Raw genomic sequence first — 22,824 nt, forward strand, 5'->3', positions numbered from 1 at the left:
ACTTGAAAATCTTTACATAAAAAAACTAAAATGCTGAATAAAGTATACAAATATCTTCATATATGCACAGTTGAGCTCACATAAAAATGAAAAAAAACCCCTGGGAATTATTCAAAAAGAAACTGAAAGTCATTCTAGGCCATAAAACATTAACAAATTTGAAAGAAGAGAAATCATACCATTTCTGCTTTCACATCAAAATGGAATCAAACTAGAAATTAATAACAGAAAGATAACTGGAAAATCCCAAAATATGTGAATATAAAACCACACACTTCTAAACAATGAAGAAGAAATCTCAAGAGAAATTTTAAAATATTTTGAACTACATGAAAATGAAAACACACTTTATCAAAATTTGTGTGATATAGCAAAAGCAGTGCTTAGAGGGAAATTTATAGCACTGAATGTATATATTAGAAAAAAAAGAAAGATACATCAGTTATCTAAGAAAAGCAAATTAAATCCAAAGTAAGGAGAAATATTACAGCAGAAATAATAAAATTGAAAACAAGAAACCAATAGAGAATATCAATAAAAATAAAAGCTGGTTCTTTGAAAAGATCAATAAAATCTACTAGCCTCTAGCCAGCCTAAGTAAAATAAAAAGACAGAAGACAAAAACTATTAAAATAAAAAATGAAAGAGAGGGCGTCACTACAGATTCTGTGGACATTAAAAGCATTAAAAAGCAATACTATTAACAATCCATAACCACAAATTTGATAACCTAGATTAAAAGAACCAATTCCTTCAAAGACACAAGCTGCCAAAAATCATACAAGAAGAAGTAGATAATCAAATAGGCCCATCTTCATTAAGTAAATTCAATCAATAATTAATAAGTTTCCAAATAAAAAACCCCAGGCCCAGATGGGTTCACTGGCGAATTCTACCAAATATTTAAGGAAGAAATTACACCAAATATCTATAATCTCTTTCAGACAATAAAAGCAGAGGAAATACTGCCTAACTCATTTTAAGATGTCAGCATCATCCTAATGTTAAAACCAAACAATTACAAGAAAAGAAAACTAAAAACCACTATCTCTGATGAATGTAGATGAAAAAATCCTTAATGAAATATTAGCAAATCAAATCCAACATTGTAGGCCAGGCGTGGTGACTCATTCCTGTGGTCCAAGCACTTTGGGAGGCCGAGGTGGGTGGATCACCTGGGGTCAGGAGTTCGAGACCAGCCTGGCCAACATGATGAAACTCCATCTCTACTAAAAATACAAAAGTTAGCTGGGCATGGTGGCAGGGGCCTGTAATCCCAGCTACTTGTGAGGCTGCGGCAGGAGAATCGCTTGAACCCAGGAGACAGAGGTAGCAGAGAGCTGAGATAACCCCACCGCACTCCAGCCTGGGTGACAGAGTGAGATGTTGTCTAAAAAACATACATATATATATACAACATTGTGTCAAGAGAATTATACACCACAACCAAGTGGGATTTATACTAGGTATGCAAGGCTGCTTTAACGCTTGAAAGTCAATTAATGTAATCCATCACATCAACAGAATAAAGAAGAAAAATCACATGAAAAAATCAATAGATGCAGAAAAAGCAATTGACAAAATCCAATACCCATTCATGACAATAACTCTGATAAACTAGAAATAGGGAATATTTACAACAAACCTACAGCTAACATCACAATTTACAATGAGAAACCTGAAGTTTTGCTGCTGATATCAGGAACAAGGGAAAAATGTCCCCTCTAATCATTTATTTTCAACATTATACTGAAAGTCCTAGCTAATTAAGTAAAACAAGAAAAGGAAGTGTAAAAGGAATGGAAATGGGAAAGGAAAAAACAAACTCTCTCTGTTCACAGATGACATGATCAGCTAAGTAGAAAATCCAAAAGAATCAATTAAAGAAACCTCCTGGAATTAACAAGTAATTAATTCTGCAATGTTGCAGAACACAAGGTTGATACACAAAAATCAATTGCTTTCCTATATACCAGCAATGAACAAGTAGAATTTGACATTTATATCCAAATATATTTACATTAGTACTCCCGAAATGAAACACTTAGGTATAAATCTAATAAAATATGTACAAGATCTATATGAGGAAAGCTACACGACTGTAATGAAAAAAAATCAAGGAAGAACTAAATAAATGGAAAAATAATCCATGTTCATGGATAGGTAGACTCAATATTGTCAAGATATAGATTCTTTCCAAATTGATCAATAGATGCGATGTAACCCCAATCAAAATCCCAGGAAGTTATTTTGTAGACATTGATAAACAGATTCTAAAATTTGTACGGAAAGGCAAAAGACCCATAATATTGAGTCTTTTGAAGGAGAACAACAATGTTGGAGGACTGATACTACCTGATGTCAAGACTTTCTATAAAGTACAGTAATTAAGACAGTACAGTATTGGAGAGAAAAAAAAAAATCAGTAAAACAGAATAGAGAGCCCAGAAATAAAACTGCATGAATACAGTCAACTGATCATTGACAAAGAAGCAAAGGCAATGGAATGGAACACAGTCGTTTCAACAAATGGTGCTGGAACAACTGGGCATTCATTTACAATAGATGAATCTAGACACAGACCTTACAGCCTTTGCAAAAATTAACTCAAACATGAATCATAGGCCTAAAAAATGTAAAATGTAAAACTATGAAACTGCTAGAAAATAATATGTGATAAAATCTAGATGATTTTAAGTTTGGTGATAACTTTTTAAATATAACACCAAAGTCACAATCCATGAAAGAATTGAGAAGCTAGACTTTATTAAAATAAAAAATTTCTGCTCTGTAAGAAAACACTGTCAAGGAATAAAAAGATAAGCCATAGACTGGGAGAAAATATTTGCAAAAGACATATCTGATAAGACTGTCGGCCGGGTACAGTGGTTCATGCCTGTAATCCCAGCATTTTGGGAGGCTGAGGCGGGCAGATCACAAGGTCAGGAGATCGAGACCATCCTGGCTAACATGGTGAAACCCCATCTCTACTAAAACTACAAAAATAAAATTAGCCAGGCATGGTGGTGGGCACCTGTAGTCCCAGCTACTTGGGAGGCTGAGGCGGGAGAATGGCATGAACCCGGGAGGTGGAGCTTGCAGTGAGCCCAGATTGCAACACTGCACTCCAGCCTGCGTGACAGAGCGAGACTCAGTCTCAAAAAAAAAAAAAAAAAAAGACTGTTATCCAAAATATACAAAGAACTATTAAAACTCAACAATAAGAAAATAATCTGGTTTTAAAATGGGCCAAAGACCTTAAGAGACACCTAACCAAAGATGATATACAAAAGGCAAATAAACCTGAAAAGATGTTCCACATCATATGTCATCATATGTCATCAGACAAATGCAAATTAAAACAACAATGAAGTACCACTACACACATAAAAGAATGGCCCAAATCCAGACACTGGCAACACCAAATGCTCGCAAGGATGTGGAATAACAGAAACTCTCATTCACTGCTAATGGGAATACAAAATGGTTCAGCCACTTTGGAAGACAGTTCGGCAGTTTCTTACAAAATGATACAAATGCTTACCACATAATCCAGCAATCATGTTCCTTGGTATTTATTCAAATGAATTAAAAACTATGTCCACACAAAAACCTGCACAATGGTGTTTATAGCAGCTTTATTCATAGTTGCCAAAACTTGAAAGCAACAAAAGTGTCCTTCAGTAGGTGAATGGTTAAATAAACCATGGTACATTCACACAATAGAATATTATTTAGTGCTAAGAAGATACAAGCTATTAAGGCATGAAAAGACATGGAGGAAACTAAAATGCATATTACTAAGTGAAAGAAGTCAGTCTGAGAAATCTATATATGATTCCAGCTATATGACAATCTGGAAAATGTTAAACTATGGAGACAACAAAAACATAAGTGGTTGCCAGGGTTTAAGAGGGAGGCAAGAATGAGTAAGGAGAGCACAGAGAATTGTTAGGGCCATGCAACAACTTTATGATACTAAAATGATGGGTACATGTCATATATGTGCCCAAACCAAAGAATGTATAGCACTAAGAATGAACCCTAATGTGAACTATAGACTTTGATGATAATGATCTGTCAATGTAGGTTCATCTGTTATAACAAATGTATGACTGGTAGCAATGCTGATAACAGGGGAGGCAATGCATGTGTGGGAGCAGGGGTATAAGGGAACTCTCTTGTACCTTCCACTCAATTTTGCTGTGAACCTAAAACTGCTTTAAAAAATAAAGTTTATTTTAAATTTTTAATCAGAGCTTTGAGTAGATTCAATAAACTTGGATTTCAGGGTCCACAAAGGAAGAGGTATCTTAGTAAAAAACTAAAGCCTTCAGCTGAAAGCTCTGAAAAACTTCTTCATAGAAATAAAGGCAATCTAAAAATAGACCAACCCTCCAAAAGCCTACAGCCTACAGTTAAACTATTTCAGTTCCTCATTAGATCAAGGTGATCCACCCTAAATATAACTGTCAGGCAGAGAAAAAAAAATAAATCCTTTCCAGAGAAAGATAATATCATCTAACATCTCTCAATATTTCACATATATTGTTCAGTTTCACTCAAAAACTACCAGGCATGCCAAAAGATGAGACCAAATGATTAAAAACCAAAAGAAAAAAAGAGATATAGAAACAAATACACAAGTGATCCACCTATTGAAATTATTGGAGAAGGACTTGAAAATAACTGTGATTATATGCTCAAGAAAATAATTGACACAATGGAGAATTTCAATAGAGAGCTAGATTCTATATATTTTCTATATAGAAAATATATATATTTTTATATGCACTAGAAGGAGTGCATATATATATATATATATATTCTAGGAATCAAATGGAAATTCTAAAACTGAAACAAAATTTTACTAAAATTAAGAATTTAGTGCATATGTCTGAAATCAAATTAGACACAGCAAAAGAGAGGATTTAGAAACTGGAATAATGGTTAGTGAAAAATATTTCAACTGAGGCACAAAAAGAAAAAAAGATTAAACACATAGAAAAGGCTAGGCACAGTGGCTCACGCCTGTAATCCCAGCAATTTGGGAGGCCGAGGTGGGTGGATCACCTGAGGTCAGGAGTTCAAGACCAGCCTGGCCAACATGACAAAGCCCTATCTCTGCCAAAAGTACAAAAATTAGCCAGGCGTGGTGGCAGGCACTTGTAATTCCAGCTACTCAGGAGGCTGAGGCAGGATAATTGCTTGAACATGGGAGGCGGAGGTTGCAGTGAGCCAAGATTGCGCCACTGCACTCCAGCCTGGGCAACAAGAGTGAGACTCTGTCTCAAAAAAAAAAAAAAAGAAAGAAAGAAAGAAAAAGAAAGCATAGAAAAGAGTATAAGAGACATCTGAAATACAGGCTTAAAGTTCTAATATACATATAAACGGATTCCTAGACGGAGTACATAGCAATGAAGAACAGAATGTGATGGTCTAACATACATCTTTAAGCACTGAAAAAGGAGAATAGGGGAGAAGCAAAATTCAAAGAGAGAATGACGAGGTATTTTCAGAATTTAGAAGTTTTCATGAATTCACAAGTTCAGAAGCAAAACAAATCCCAAGCAGAATTTAAAACAAAAATACACAAGTAGACATAACACTGTAATATTGGAAAACACCAAGGACAAAGAGAAGATGTTGAGAATCAACTGAAAGAAAAGATATTACCTTAATAAGATGTCTGTTAGATGGAAAGTGACTTCTTAACATCAATAACAGAATCCAGAAGACAGTGAGATAATATTTTCAAAATGTCAGATAAAATATCTGTCAATCTGGAATTTCATTCTTAATAATAGCTAAATAATAATACATAGTTAGCTGAAGTAGAAGCTAAACTGTTATAAAAGGATGAGGAAAAAATAAAAACATTTTCAAACAAACAAGCAAAGAAACTGAGTGTTTATCATTCACGTAACTTAAGGATTTGTTTTAGGGAGGAAAAAAATGACCACAGAAGGAAGACATGGGGTGGAAGAAGAAGTGGTGAACCAAGAGATTGATAAAAGTGGGGAAATCTAAACTAGTTTTGGCTTATAAAGCAATAATAATGGTAGCACTAATTAACAATTTGTGGGGTACATAAAGGAAGTAGAACTGAAATCCTGAATAAAAATAATAGAAAAGAAGGACACAATTGGAGTCAAAGTCTTTAAGGAGAAATTGACTGCAATGTATCTGTCCTCCTGCTTAAATAGGAGAACCCAGTCTGGGAGCAGTATTCTTGAGCCTTAGGTCAGAAATGGGGTTGTGGCTTTATAAAATGAAAATCTGTCCTTTAAACACCAACTTAAGTCCCTCAATGGCTCTGCACTGCTTCCAGAATAGAGTCTACAGTTCTATACGTGGCCTGCTAGAGATTTCAAGATCTGGCCCTATCAATGCTTCTGGCAGCCTTAGCAAATGCTTGAGCCACATTTCTATTAATATCATCTCTTCCTCCACACAGTTCTTTACTCACAGGAGATGCTCAATAAATGCATGTTGGTTTTTAAAACACTATCCTTGGTACAAAGATTAATACTATCTAGTGGGACTCATTCATTAATCCAAAAAACAATTATTGAGTGCCAACTAGATGTTATGTGCTGTACTACATAATGTGACAGATACAAAGATTCATAAGACAAGGCTATGTATCTCATAATGCTTACACTCAGGTCAGAGAGATTTTTTTTAAGTACATCAGCAACTGTAAAAGACGGCAGAAGGGAAACCTAACCACTGTCACTTTACTAAAGAATTATTTATAACTGTAAATAATTACCAATAAAGACATTCACCTGGTCATAAGGAACCATCTCTCTCAGTAAATGATCACTCTCAGGTACAAGCCCACCAAATTATTATTACTATTATTAATTAACACCAGAAATATCAATTATAAAAATAATTTTTACCACTAGAATTAATGATAATACAAGTGTAATAATGTTACCTTTGTAAAGTGTTCAGGCCTCAACCATCCAGCTTTATTCTGACTAAGCAAGTTCTGACTAAGAATATTTTAAAGAAAAGTCACTCATAAAGATCATATAGTTTACTTTATAGGACACAAATGCACAGAAACTCAACCAGGCCTATAAAATCAACATATAAAGTGAAGAATTGGATATGATAGTGAGAATTTCCCCTAATTCAAATAATCTTTAGCCTCTTTAACCTTTTAGTGGATTAGAGAGGAATAAGTATGTTTCTTAGAGAGAAAAGAGAAGAGTAAAACTAGACAATGCAACACTAGGCCACTTCATCTTGAGGTGCATAACCCCAGATGCTATAATCCTAAGCACTATACTACTATTTTTTTACTATTATTCCCAATCTGGAGGTGAGGAAATCAAGGCCTAGAAAGGCCAAATAACTTGCCCAATGTTGTATAGCCTGTTGGTTCAAACTGAGGTCTCTTTGACTCTATAAATCACTATTCTCATGTAGGTCTGTTTATCTATAAAAACTTTGCTATTTAATAATATTTGCTACTGCTTTCTACATTCCCACAATACCTAGACCTATGCTGTACATGAGTATGTTGCTGACTTCTTACTGATTTAAAAAGAGAACAACAGTATTTACTAACTGTGTTAAATGAAATCTGGCTTTCTCTATGCCCACTCTTGGGGTTCTCTTGGTGTGGCAGGAACTGTGAAATCCCTACCTAATAAACATTCTCCTCCTCTTCTCCCTTGACACCAGAACCCCATGAGCCTCTGGGGAGGCTCAGCCCTCCTCAGACCCGTTAGGTAAAGGAAGTGGGGGGTGTAGGGGGTGAATGTGGCAGGGGGATATGATTGCTGAGTTAGATACAAAACTGGTTAATGCCCAACAAGGCCATAAACCATCATCACCAGGGATATCTGTTCTACTGGACAGAAATTATTTGCATCTCTGCTGGACAAAAATAATCAAGTGTGCCTCTGCCTCCACAGAGTTATGAAGTAGCCCAGATAATAGAAAGTTAAGTCCAGCACGGCAGTGGAAAAATATCCACTAATATCTTTTGTCTCTTCCATGTTTTTTGAAATTTTTCTAACATCAATGAGACATAAGGGAAGTCTGCTGGAATCTTGTAGGAAATATTTCCCCACTCTTATAAAAGACAAAAAAAGGGGGGAGTGACATGCCATATGTCCCTTTTACCTTTTCTGGAGTTTGGTTACTGTTGTGTGAAGGCGGGATACGTGGTCGTGTTACAGCCATCCTGGCAACCACAAGAGGACAAGTCTGACTACAAAAGCCAAACACACTGAGAATGGTGGAATAAAGAGAAAGAACTAGAACCCCAGAGAATACTGTTCAGCCACCCAAGTTAACCAGCTCTAGAACAACTCACTTTGGAGACTTCATGTTAGGAAAGGTAATAAATTTTCTCTACTGTTTAATCTGCTTCTGTTATTTGCAGTTAAGAGTGTCTTAAGTTGATCACTTGGTTTCTACAGCTATTGATTCTAGGAAGTCAAAGAGACAACAGGTTTAGGATTTGGAATAGTGAGCTAAGGAGCCCACTAGAAGACTTGGTGCTGTAACTCTGGAGTAAGTAAAACATTCCAAAGTAACTCACCTGATGACACCTAGACTAGACAAGCAGAAGAATCTATAAATGTATAAATTAGTAACTCATCAGTAGATACTTTAAGAATAAGGCATACAATATGTTAGAAAGCAGTTATGAGAAGTAATTAGCTGGCACTGTGGTAATGGAACAATAAATTCTATGCAACAAACCAGGTATCAAGCTTTTTGCTAAATAACTATTGAAAAATTATAATTGGCCGTGCGTGGTGGCTCATGCCTGTAATCCCAGCACTTTGTGAGGCCGAGGCAGGCAGATCACAAGGTCAGGAGTTCGAGACCAGCCTGGCCAGCATGGTGAAACCCCATCTCTACTAAAAATACAAAAATTAGCCGGTCATGGTGGCGTATGCCTGTAATCCCAGCTACTTGGGAGGCTGAGGCAGGAAAATTGCTTGAACCTGGGAAGCAGAGGTTACAGTGAGCCGAGATCGTGCCATTGCACTCCACCCTGAGCGACAGAGCAAGACTCCATCTCAGGAAAGAAAAAAACAATCATAATGTATTGGCTTTGTGGTTACAGTAAGCCAAAATGAGCCAGCATAATTTTATCCTATGTTTGGCTAATATCCATTCCTTTGAAGTATATGAAAATGAAATCCAACAAATAATAAGGTAACAGGCAATACAGTTTATATGAAATCTTTCTTCTAAAAAGCTCAACACAGTTCTCCATCTATTATCTCATGTGCACCATACCATATCTGTTCAAGTGGTGAGTCCCTCTCATTTCTATGTTTCATGATACCCAAGTGATCTGGTTAAGATTTGCTGACAGTTTCTGGTTCAAATTCATGCTAAAAATCCCATCTCCATCCCCCATCAGGTCATTCTTCCCCAGCATCCAGGGCCCATGCTAGGATGAAGAACAGTCTGTGGAGGTACAGAGGGCAGGTATTTCTCAGGCCTCCAGCCCAAGGTAGAACTGTGGAGAAGGTATAGACAATTCCTTTCACCTCCCCTCAAGCCCTTATATGAATAGTTTATGAAACCCTCCCTGGAGGTCTGTCCTTCATCTAGCAGGTTCTCAGGGTAGATCACAAACTCTTCTTTCCAAAGGTGCTGGCACAGCCAATGACTTCTTTGTGATGCACAACCTAGGCAACTCCTGTTACTGGTCTTTGTGGCCCCTGTCCTGGGCACTGAGGCACCTGCCTTTCTTCATCAGTCTCATGTCCCCTCGCTAACACAATGAGTCCTCTATGTTGTAAGCCAGAAGCAGGGTCAGGTCTTCCTCAAACTATTGGCCACTGCCAGCACATCAGGAGTGTGCCTACACCTGGCTCAGGGGTGAGGTTACCTTGAAAAAGTGACTGCAGGATATCCTCAAGAAGTGAGGACCAGGAGAAAGCAGGAATCTCCAGTGACACCAAACACAACCTCTCTCTGCTTTTCAATCTTCAAATCTGAGGTAGGACACCTCCTTCCACAGTCATATTTACTGACTCAGATTTCCAAGTATGGCTCTTCCCTGGAAGCCTCACTACATTAAAAATGAGTTCTTAACACTACCTTTCAGGAAAAAACACAACAGGGAGGAGGTTCCAAGATGGCTGAATAGGAAGAGCTCCAGTCCACAGCTCCTAGCATGAGCGATGCAGAAGATGGGTGATTTCTGCATTTCCAACTGAGTTAGTAGGTTCATCTCACCGGGGCTTGCTGGACAGTGGGTGCAGCCCACAGAGCGTGAGCTGAAGCAGGGCGGGGCATCACCTCACCCGGGAAGTGCGAGGGGTTGTGGAATTCCTTTTCCTAGTCAAGGGAAGCTGTGACAGATGGTACCTGGAAAGTCGGGACATTCCCACCCTAATACTATGCTTTTCCAATGTTCTTAGCAAATGGCACACCAGGAGATGATATCCCATGCCTGGCTTGGAGGGTCCCACGCCCACAGAGCCTCTCTAACTGCTAGCACAGCAGTCTGAGATTGAACTGCAAGGGGGCAGCGAGGCTGGGGGAGGGGGTCCATCACTGTTGAGGCTTGAGTAGGTAAACAAAGTGGCCCAGAAGCTCAAACTGGGTGGGGCCCACCACAGTTCAAGGAGGCCTGCCTGCCTCTGTAGACTCCACCACTGAGGGCAGGGCATAGCTGAACAAAAGGCAGCAGAAACTTCTGCAGACTTAAATGTCCCTGTCTGATAGCTTTGAAGAGAGTAGTGGTTCTCCCAGCACGGAGTTTGAAATCTGAGAACAGACAGACTGCCTCCTTAACTGGGACCTGACCCCCGAGTATCCTAACTGGGAGGCACATCCCAGTAGGGGCCAACAGACACCTCCTACAGCCGGGTGCTCCTCTGAGACCAAGCTTCCAGAGGAAGGATCAGGCAGCAACATTTGCCATTCTGCAATGTTTGCTGTTCTGCAGCCTCCACTGGTGATACCCAGGCAAACAGGGTCTGCAATGGTCCTCCAGCAAACTCCAACAGACCTGCAGCTGAGGGTCCTGACTGTTAGAAGGAAAATTAACAAACAGAAAGGACATCCACACCAAAACCCATCTGTACATCACCATCATCAAAGACCAAAGGGAGATAAAACCACAAAGATGGGGAGAAAACAGAGCAGAAAAACTGAAAATTCTAAAAATCAGAGCACCTCTTCTCCTCCAAAGGAACTCAGCTCCTCTCCAGCAACGGAACAAAGCTGGACGAAGAATGACTTTGATGAGTTGAGAGAAGAAGGGTTCAGACGATCGATAATAACAAGCTTCCCCGAGCTAAATGAGGACGTTCAAACCCATCGCAAAGAAGACAAAAACCTTGAAATAAGATTAGATGAATGGCTAACTAGAATAAACAGCATAGAGAAGACCTTAAATGACCTGATGGAACTGAAAACCATGGCACGAGAACTATGTGACGCATGCACAAGCTTCAGTAGCCAACTTGATCAAGTGGGAGAAAGGGTATCAGTAATTGAAGATCAAATGAATGAAATGAAGCGAGAAGAGAAGTTTAGAGAAAAAAGAGTAAAAAGAAATGAACAAAGACTCCAAGAAATATAGGAGTATGTGAAAAGACCAAATCTACGTCTGATTAGTGTAGCTGAAAGCGACAGGGAGAATAGAACCAACTTGGAAAACACTCTTCAGGATATTATCCAGGAAAACCTCCCCAATCTAGCAAGGCAGGCCAACATTCAAATTCGGGAAATACAGAGAATGCCACAAAGATACTCCTCAAGAAGAGCAACTCCAAGACACATAATTATCAGTTTCACCAAAGTTGAAATGAGGAAAAAATGTTAAGCGCAGCCAGAGAGAAAGGTCGGGTAACCCACAAAGGGAAGCCCATCAGACTAACAGCGGATCTCTCAGCACAAACTCTACAAGCCAGAAGAGAGTGGGGGCCAATATTCAACAACTTAAAGAAAAGAATTTTCAATCCAGAATTGCATATCCAGCCAAACTAAGCTTCATAAATGAGGCAGAAATAAAATCCTTTACAGACAAGCAAATGCTGAGAGATTTTGTCACCACCAGGCCTACCTTACAAGAGCTCCTGAAGGAAGCACTAAACATGGAAAGGAACAACCAGTACCAGCCACTGCAAAAACATGCCAAATTGTAAAGACCATCTACGCTAGGAAGAAACTGCATCAACTAACGAGCAAAATAACCAGCTAACATCATAATGACAGGATCAAATTCACACATAACAATATTAACCTTAAATGTAAATGGGCAAAATGCTCCAATTAAAAGGCACAGACTGGCAAATTGGATAAAGAGTCAAGACCCATCAGTGTGCTGTATTCAGGAGACCCCTCTCACATGCAGACACACACATAGGCTCAAAATAAAGGGATGGAGGAAGATCTACCAAACAAATGGAAAACAAAACAGAACAAAAAAGCAAGGGTTGCAATCCTAGTCTCTGATAAAACAGACTTTAAGCCAACAAAGATCAAAAGAGACAAAGAAGGCCATTACATAATGGTAAAGGGATCAATTCAACAAGAAGATCTAACTATCCTAAATATATATACACCCAATACAGGAGCACCCAGATTCATAAAGCAAGTCCTTAGTGACCTACAAAGAGACTCAGACTCCCACACAATAATAATGGGAGACTTTAACATCCCACTGTCAACATTAGACAGATCAATGAGACAGAAAGTTAAAAAGGATATCCAGGATTTGAACTCAGCTCAGCACCAAGTGGACCTAATAGACATTTACAGAACTCTCCATCCCAAATCAACAGAATATACATTCTCAGCACCACATCACACTTATTCCAAAATTGGCCACATAGTTGGAAGTAAAGCACTCCTCAGCAAATGAAAAAGAACAGAAATTATAATAAACTGTCTCTCAGACCACAGTGCAATCAAACTAGAACTTAGGATTAAGAAACTCACTCAAAACCGCTCAACTACATGGAAACTGAACAACCTGCTCCTGAATGACCACTGGGTACGTAACGAAATGAAGGCAGAAATAAAGATGTTCTTTAAAACCAATGAGAACAAAGACACAACATACCAGAATCTCTGGGACACATTTAAAGCGGTGAGTAGAGGGAAATTTATAGCACTAAATGCCCATGAGAGAAAGCAGGAAAGATCTAAAATTGACACCCTAACATCACAATTAAAAGAACTAGAGAAGCAAGAGCAAACACATTCAAAGCTAGCAGAAGGAAGGAAATAACTAAGATCAGAGCAGAACTGAAGGAAATAGAGACACAAAAAACCCTTCAAAAAATCAATGAATCCAGGAGCTGGTTTTTGAAAAGATCAACAAAATTGATAGACCGCTAGCAAGACTAATAAAGAAGAAAAGAGAGAAGAATCAAATAGATGCAAATAAAAAATGATAAAGGGGATATCACCACCGATCCCACAGAAATACAAACTACCATCAGAGAATACTATAAACACCTCTACGCAAATAAACTAGAAAATCTAGAACAAATAGATAAATTCCTGGACACATAACCCTCCCAAGACTAAACCAGGAAGAAGTTGAATCCCTGAATAGACTAATAACAGGCTCCGAAATTGAGGCAATAATTAATAGTCTACCAACCAAAAAAAGTCCAGGACCAGATGGATTCACAGCCGAATTCTACCAGAGGTACAAAGATGAGCTGATATCATTCCTTCTGAAACAATTCCAATCAATAGAAAAAGAGAGAATCCTCCCTAACTCATTTTATGAGGCCAGCATCATCCTGATACCAAAGCCTGCAGACACACAACAAAAAAAGAGAATTTTAGACCAATATCCCTGATGAACATCAATGAAAAATCCTCAGTAAAATACTGGCAAACCGAATCCAGCAGCAAATCAAAAAGCTTATCCACCACGATCAAGTTGGCTTCATCCTTGGGATGCAAGGCTGGTTCAACATATGCAAATCAATAAACGTAATCCATCATATAAACAGAACCACAAACAAAAACCACATGATTATCTCAATAGATGTAGAAAAGGCCTTCGACAAACTTCAACAGCCCTTCATACCCAAAACTCTCAATAAACTAAGTATTGATGGGATGTATCTCAAAATAATAAGAGCTATTTAGGACAAACCCACAGCCAACATCATACTGAATGGGCAAAAACTGGAAGCATTCCCTTTGAAAACTGGCGCAAGACAGGGATGCCCTCCCTCACCACTCCTATTCAACATAGCGTTGGAAGTTCTGATCAGAGCAATCAGGCAGGAGAAAGAAATAAAGGGTATTCAATTAGGAAAAGAGGAAGAAAAATTGTCCCTGTTTGCAGATGACATAATCGTATACTTAGAAAATCCCATCGTCTCAGCCCAAAATCTCCTTAAACTGATAAGCAACTTCAGCAAAATCTCAGGATACAAAATCAATGTGCAAAAATCACAAGCATTCCTGTACACCAATAACAGACAAACAGAGAGCCAAATCATGAGTGAACTCCCATTCACAATTGCTTCAAAGAGAATAAAATACCTAGGAATCCAACTTACAAGGGATGTGAAGGATCTCTTCAAGGAGAACTACAAACCACTGCTCAATGAAATAAAAGAGGACACAAACAAATGGAAGAACATTCCATGCTCATGGATAGGAAGAATCAATATTGTGAAAATGGCCATACTGCCCAAGGTAATTTATAGATTGAATGCCATCCCCATCAAGCTACCAATGACTTTCTTCACAGAATTGGAAGAAACTACTTTAAAGTTCATATGGAACCAAAAAAGAGCCCGCATCGCCAAGTCAATCCTAAGCCAAAAGAACAAAGCTGGAGGCATCACGCTACCTGACTTCAAACTATACTACAAGGCTACAATAACCAAAACAGCATGGTACTGGTACCACAACAGAGTCATAGATCAATGGAACAGAACAGAGCCCTCAGAAATAATGCCACATATCTACAACTATCTGATCTTTGACAAACCTGACAAAAACAAGAAATGGGGAAAGCATTCCTATTTAATAAATGGTGCTGGGAAAACTGGCTAGCCATATGTAGAAAGCTGAAACTGGATCCCTTCCTTACACCTTATACAAAAATTAATTCAAGATGGATTAAAGACTTACATGTTAGACCTAAAACCATAAAAACCCTAGAAGAAAACCTTGGCAATACCATTCAGGACATAGGCATGGGCAAGGACTTCATGACTAAAACAACAAAAGCAATGGCAACAAAAGCCAAAATTGACAAATGGGATCTCATTAAACTAAAGAGCTTCTGCACAGCAAAAGAAACTACCTCTGTGAACAGGCAACCTAAAAAATGGGAGAAAATTTTCGCAAAAATTTCGCATTTTGACAAATGGGATCTAATTAAACTAAAGAGCTTCTGCACAGCAAAAGAAACTACCATCAGAGTGAACAGGCAACCTACAGAATGGGAGAAAAGTTTTGCAATCTACCCATCTGACAAAGGGCTAACATCCAGAATCTACAAAGAACTTAAACAAATTTACAAGAAAAAATCAAACAACCCCATCAAAAAGTGGGCAAAGGATATGAACAGACACTTCTCAAAAGAAGACATTTATGCAGCCAACAGACACGTGAAAAAATGCTCCTCATCACTGGCCATCAGAGAAATGCAAATCAAAACCATAATGAGGTACCATCTCACACCAGGTAGAATGGCCATCATTAAAAAGTCAGGAAACAACAGGTGCTGGAGAAGATGTGGAGAAATAGGAACACTTTTACACTGTTGGTGGGACTGTAAACTATTTCAACCATTGTGGAAGACAGTGTGGCAATTACTCAAGGATCTAGAACTAGAAATACCGTTTGACCCAGCCATCCCATTACTGGGCATATACCCAAAGGATTATAAATCATGCTGCTATAAAGACACATGCACACATATGTTTATTGTAGCACTATTCACAATAGCAAAGACTTGGAACCAACCCAAATCTCCATCAGTGATAGACTGGATTAAGAAAATGTGGCACATATACACCATGGAATACTATGCAACCATACCAAAGATGTGTTCATGTTCTCTGTAGGGACATGGAAGAAGCTGGAAACCATCATTCTGAGCAAACTATCAGAAAGACAGAAAAGCAAACACTGCATGTTCTCACTCATAGGTGAGAATTGAACAATGAGAACACTTGGACACAGGGTGGGACATCACACACTGGGGCCTGTCATGGGGTGGGGGGAAGGCGAGGGATAGCATTAGGAGATATACCTAATGTAAATGACGAGTTAATAGGTGCAGCACACCAACATGGCACATGTATACATATGTAACAAACCTGCATGTTGTGTACATGTATCCTAGAACTTAAAGTATACTAAAAAAAAAAAAAAAAAAAAAAAACAAGAAAACACTACCTTTCAGGGAACATTTTAGCCACTCTACCACAATACCTCAGCAAGTTGGCTAGGAAATCCATGGGCAGTGAAGTGATGAGGAAGCCGTCTTGGAGTAAGTGCCCAGCCCTGTTCTCTCCTCCACTTGGAAAGCACCAAAATCAGCAAGGCCTTGAGACCACCAGCAGGTGGGCTCTCTGCAGAGAGGCTGCTCTGTCCTTTATCTTAAGAAATTGACATTAACTGAACTCCCCGCCCAGAACAGGAATGGGTTTCAGTGCAACATTCTCAAGACAGCTTCTAGTGAACTGTGAATTTTCTCAGCTTTTAACATCATTATTTATATGTTTATGCCATATGTTATAGATTTAGAATAATGTATAAATAAACCAAATTAAAATAAGTACAGGAAAGCTCCAAAGGAGTGAACAGATTCTTCACTTTTTCTGTAACTTCATTCTTCTTAGTGTTTCCAGGATCTTCTTTATCTCCTCTATGGCTGCACTGTATTAGTCTGGGTTCTAATGATACATGATTTATTATGAAGAATTGGCTCATGAATTAGGGAGGCTGAGAAGTCCCACAATCTGCTGTCTACAAGCTGGAGACCCAGGAAGCCAATAGTGTAACTCAGGCCCTGTCCAAAGGACTGAGAACCAGGGGAGCCAATGGTGTAAATCCCAGTCCGAGGGTAGGAGAAGATGAGATGTCTAGCTTAAGTAGTGAGGCAGGAACAAGGGGGCAAATTCCTCCTTCCTCTGTCTTTTGTTCCATTCAAGCTATCAAGGGATTGGATGATGCCTGCCCACACTGTGGAGGGCAATCTACTTTACTGAGTCCACAGATTCACATGCTAATCTCATCCAGAACCATCTTCAAAGAAATACCTATAAACAATGTGTAATTCTGGGCATCTACTGCCCAGTCAACTTGACACATAAAATCAACCATCATATATATAAACTAAAATTTTTGCAAGGCATTTGCAACAAACCTAACCTCTTCACATGTATTGTTTCCAAGGTAATCTTAACCCATATGTAAGCCAATTTATGTAATTTTCAAAATATACTTTAATATATACCATAGATCATATAAGGAGAAAACTAGAATAATGCTTTGTAGACAAGCCTATATTTACCAGCTGTAATTTGAAAGATTTTAGTTTAAAGCTGAGTGAAACATTGTAGTAGACTTATTCTTGTTCCAAAGTATTCACGCTTCTTATTCCTTGCAGTGAGCGGTCCCTTTGGGAGGAAGAGGCATCTCCACCCCTCTGACATTAAGAGTGGTCATGTGACTTCTCTGGTTAATGACATGTGAGCAGACCGCATGATTGTCATGTCTGAGCAAGGGGTTTCCAACTCTCTTGCTTTTCCCTCTACCAGGAGTAAAGCCTGTCCTGGATAGGGCCTGCTCCTTCAGTTTGGGTACTGGAACGAAGACATGTAGAGCAGACTTGCAGATGACCCATATCTGTCAATATGCAACATGAGCAGGAAATGATTGTTGCTGTAAGCCACTGACACTGGAGTTTTGTTAATACAGCATGACTCCCTTCAGCAAGAACATGTTTTAGTGCTACGTTCTCGAAGTAGCTTTCAGTGAACTGTGAATAGTCTTGGCTTTTTAACATCATTATTTATAAATGTTTATGTCATATGCTAAAAAAAATCATTCTTTTGGATTTAAAAAGTTTTAAAGACAGATAATTAAGATAAATAAGTTTATTTTCTGAAGGAAACATGTTTTATACTAAATTAAATATTGAAAACCAACAGAAGTGAAACATAGATTATACATTTACAATCAGGAATAATATATATATAACTGCTCCATTTAAAAACCATTCTAAAATTGGATCAAGATGAAGACACCTTCCTCCCCCTCCTCACTCCAAATTCCCAGAAATACAAGAAATTTTTCAAGAGGAAATTCATAATAGTGCTAGAAAACAATAGTTATATTTAAGCAAGTTTGCTTTTTTTTTTTTTTTTTTTGAGATGGAGTCTTGCACTGTCACCGAGGCTAGAATAATGGTGCAATCTCAGCTCACTGCAACCTCCACCTCCCGGGTTCAAGCCATTCTCCTGCCTCAGCCTCCAAGTAGCTGGGATTACAGGTGCCCGCCACCACGCCTGGCTAATTTTTTGTATTTTCAGTAGAGACGGGGTTTCACTATGTTGGCCAGGCTAGTCTCGAACTCCTGACCTCGTGATCCACTCGCCTTGGCCTCCCAAAGTCCTGGGATTACAGACGTGAGCCACTGTGCCCGGCCTGCTTTTTTTTTTCTTTTTTTCTTTTTTTCCCAAAAAGCCAGGAAAGAATGCAGGAAGAGAAACCCAAAACTTAAAACACTATTAGAAGAGTCCTGCCTCTGAATCCCTCTACCCACAGCAGCCACTAGTTCAATCATGCATTCTGCACAGCTTTTCTGGCTTCTCCTTCTCAATCTTCCCACTTATTGGCTTCTGATTTCTAAGATTACCTCCTAAAACTCTACTTGTACCCTAGTCTTTGTTTCAGGGCTCTGATATTGTAGGAACCCAAACAAAGTCAAGCCCTGATGGTTCCCTAAGATCCAGAGCCTCACTTCTAACTTCCTTCTCTCATTCTCATTCTCTCTCTCTCCTCCCTCTCCTTCCTCTCTCTCCATATTCTACCCAGCATATTCATAATTAAACTCATCACCATTGTTTCAAACCTGTCTTTCCAACTTCTCATTCATCCAGGCACAAAACCTCAGGTTCATCTTTGACCTTCTATCACATCTCACAGATACACTTAATTGCAAGTCCAGTCACTTCAACTTACTGAGTTCATTCTCATCTTTCCTCATTCTACCCACCTCTGCCAGCTTGGTTTAGGTCTCACAATCTCATGCATGGATATTATAAAAGGTTCTTGACTGATAACCCAAGTTACCTTCTCTCCTTGGTATAATTTATCATCTAACCTTCCTAACCTTCCTGAAGCAAGCTCTGGCAATATTATATAACTCCACTCAAAAAGCTCTTGTGAAGTTCAATGTCTATGCTCCAAAATAAAGCCCTCTTGACTTCAGCCTACCTTTGCAAACAACTTTATTCTTTACTCCAAGAGCTTTCCCAATAGAACTACTCATGATTCTCTCTAAAAGTTCCATGTTTTCCCAACTGTGGCTGTGCTCTGTTCCCTATATCTGGAAATCTCTGACCCATTTTTCATCATAGTCGAAACCTACCTTGGGTCAAGTGCTACTTCTTCCAAGAAGAAGCCTCCATTGATTCTCCAAATGAAAACATTATCTCTCTTCTGATCTCCTGTAACACTAAATTGTACTTTTCTTGGCACTTTTATCACTTGTTTTAAACTAGAGTATAACTTACATTAAAATGCAAAAATCTTAAATTTGATGATTTTTTACATATATATCAACATCTGTACCACTCTTGTAATCCTCCATCCAGATTAAGATATAGAACATTTCTAACATCCCAGGTTTCTTTGTGCCCCTTCCAGGCAAAACCCCTTTGCAAGAGTAATCACTATTCTGACTTAGATTAGTTTTGCCTATTTTTGAACTTCATATAAATGTAGTCATGCAGTATACACCCTTTTGCATCTGGCTTCTTTCATCCTATCTGTGATCTCTGAGATTCACCCAGGTCATGCTTATTGTCAATTGTGTATTGTTTTTAAATTATAGAATAGTAATTTAAAAAGCCCACTATAGGGCCATACCACACTCATGTAACCATTCCACTGCAGATGAATATTTTTTAGTGTTTTCACTATTACAAAAAAGGCTTCTATGGACATTTCTGCATTCCTTTTGTTGGACATCAGCACTCATTCCTACCCTTAGGAATAGAATTACTGGGTCATAGCCATTTGTATGTTTGGCTTAGAAAGTATTGCCAAACATTTCTCAAAAGTGTTTATATCAATGTATACCCTATTAACAATATAAAATAATTCCAGGTGCTCCATATGCTTAACACTTGTTACTGTCATCATTTTTAAAACCCCTTTTGATGTCTGTGCTCTCATTTCTATATTAAATTATAACAACAACATTACATAGAGCTTAACATTTTGCAAACTTTTAAACTATCTAATATCTCAATGCATATTTTCTACCCTTTAATGTAAGCAAGGAGGGTCCTATTATTAACCTTACTTTATATTAGGGAGGTACAAAAATAATTGTGGCTTTTGTCATTAAAAATAATGGGAAAAACCACAATTACTTTTGCACCAATCTAATAGATGAGGAAACAGGTTCAGAGAGGAGAGCTTGCTCTCATGACCAGCTTGCTCAAGGTCATGAATCTAGTGAATAGTGGAGACACTGATTTATGCACATCCACCATGGTACATGGCTTATAGTTATAAGGGTACATGTTTTATGTCTGCTAGCTTACTAACAGCTCTTTGAGGTTGAGACTTATTTTTAATGTATCACTACCTAATGAAGGAATGAATTAACTGAAACATAAAACTGTAATTTCTCTGTACATAAAAACTTTACAGTAATTGGTTATAACAACATGACTAAGAAGTACCATCACTTGTTACCTGAATCACAAAGGATTGTATTTCAGATCCACAGATTCACAAATATTCAAATATTTAGTCTCATTTAATGACTTTCTTTGAATATTAAAGGATTAAAAAATTATAAGCCTCTGTTCAAAGGGTTATTTTAAACTTATTTATTTTAACTATTACTAAGCAGTCTTAAAGGTATCAAAAATATTTGGGTTCTTAAATCAACCAAATTCCAGTTTTGTATTTTGTGCATAGAATACCATAGTTAGCATCTTAATATGTGTTGTTTTTTAGTTGTTTTTATTGCATATAACCTAACAATATGCTAAGAAATAAAGAAATAAAGGAAGTACCAATATAAATGTACGTACACAGAAGTTTTACAGTCAGTAGCTTTAGGTAGCTTATTAAAAGATTATTTGATTCATTTAAGTCAAATAATCTTTTAATAAAAGATTTCTTAAGATAGTTTGACATCATCCAACAGATTGTTATGAGGTGTCACTAAATCAGTAGCTATCTGTATCAACAAGCATGTGTTTTAGAAGATACATGGCGAATTACAGAATAATCCGATTACTTTTTATGCTGTCAGAAAGTACAGATGACACATTTAAGCAATCTGACATCCATGGATAGTTAGACCTTGGTGTGCCTTATAAATTACCCCCTTTCATTCAAGAAGAATGGTACCGTGTGTTAACGCCCACTTCCAAGGTGAAAGCGACCATAGACACCTCAGAGTATCCACTTCTTTTTTGTCTATGTATGTTCATCTTTTCAAACATGTTCATATCATTTTATGGGTCTCTAAAACATTTAACTTCTAAAACTTCTTACTTTTGACCTATAAAAATTCATTAAAAGTTTTAAAATACATTTTTGAGGCAGAGATTGTAAATGTAAATCATAGAAATAATTGACCTTCATTATCAGATACTTCATATCAAAACTGACTTTCTATCTGAATACTTATCTCTCTGAGGTGAAAGAATACATTCTGTCTCAATTACTGAGCTCTTTTGGGATGTGAACCTAGCTAAGTGTGCACTGACACATTCCCAGGTGACCACACAATTCATTTGTGGCATACTAAGGTATTTACAACTCAAGCCTGCTGTAAGATACAATAAATTCGTAGGATGCCTAAGGTTTCTGAGAACTTCCTGTAATTCACAGGACATGATCAGACATAATGAAATGTGTTTAATACAAATTTCTGTCTTATATTCAAGGCCAACTTGAGTTTTAGAACAGCAACAAAAAGCTATGCAAGTAAATCCTCTAGATATAATCATTCAACAGTTTTCTCAAGGAAAAACATAATATAGATGTTTAATTATAGCCATATACCCTTTGAACTTGTTTTCTTTCAATTATAGAAAAAAAAATTCACTTTTCAAGTTCAAACATGACTGTTACAACTATATCATGTTCCCAGTAGCAAATGAACATACCTCTCATGCATGTAGTCAACTCCCAGCAGCAGCTGGATAAACCATTCTATTATTTGATTTTCTGGAAAGATTTTTCCAGCTTGTTTATATTCCTGAATTTTATCATCCAGATCTCGGCCCTGAAATGAAGAGCATAATCTTTCATATTTTTTCAGCTAATATATTAAAATCAAGCTCATTTAACAACAGTTAATACATAGCAGTCACTGTTTATAAGAAAGTGCCATTCTGTAATTATCACTGACAAAGATTCTCTCTTTAATCAAAGTCTATCTAGGTTCCTTTGAGTACTCTTCTCAGCTCGGCCTCAACATTGACCTATAAAGACTTTAACAAACACGAATGTATTAATAGTTTCTAAAAGCCCAAGGCCACAACCCTAGGATGGTCCTACCCTCCTACCCCTTAAAGTTCCTGCCTGAGAAAACTCAAGGTAGACAGAAGAATTGACTGTTTCTTCCAGCCAATG

General features: G+C 37.9%; 1 protein-coding gene across 20 annotated transcripts in view; it reads right to left on the reverse strand.

The window, feature by feature from the left end:
• The window catches only part of NEK11 (NIMA related kinase 11), a 334,192-nt gene that overhangs the window by 222,516 nt on the left and 88,852 nt on the right, over nt 1-22,824 (reverse strand). For all 20 annotated transcript variants that reach the window (XM_058433714.1, XM_058433709.1, XM_058433710.1 and 17 more), the window contains one exon: nt 22,356-22,474. In XM_058433714.1, the coding sequence (XP_058289697.1) occupies nt 22,356-22,474 (119 nt within the window). The remainder of the gene's footprint in view (nt 1-22,355; nt 22,475-22,824) is intronic.

Source organism: Hylobates moloch, unplaced genomic scaffold (genome assembly GCF_009828535.3).
Source record: "Hylobates moloch isolate HMO894 unplaced genomic scaffold, HMol_V3 SCAFFOLD_22, whole genome shotgun sequence".
Classification (NCBI taxonomy): Eukaryota; Metazoa; Chordata; class Mammalia; order Primates; family Hylobatidae; genus Hylobates; species Hylobates moloch.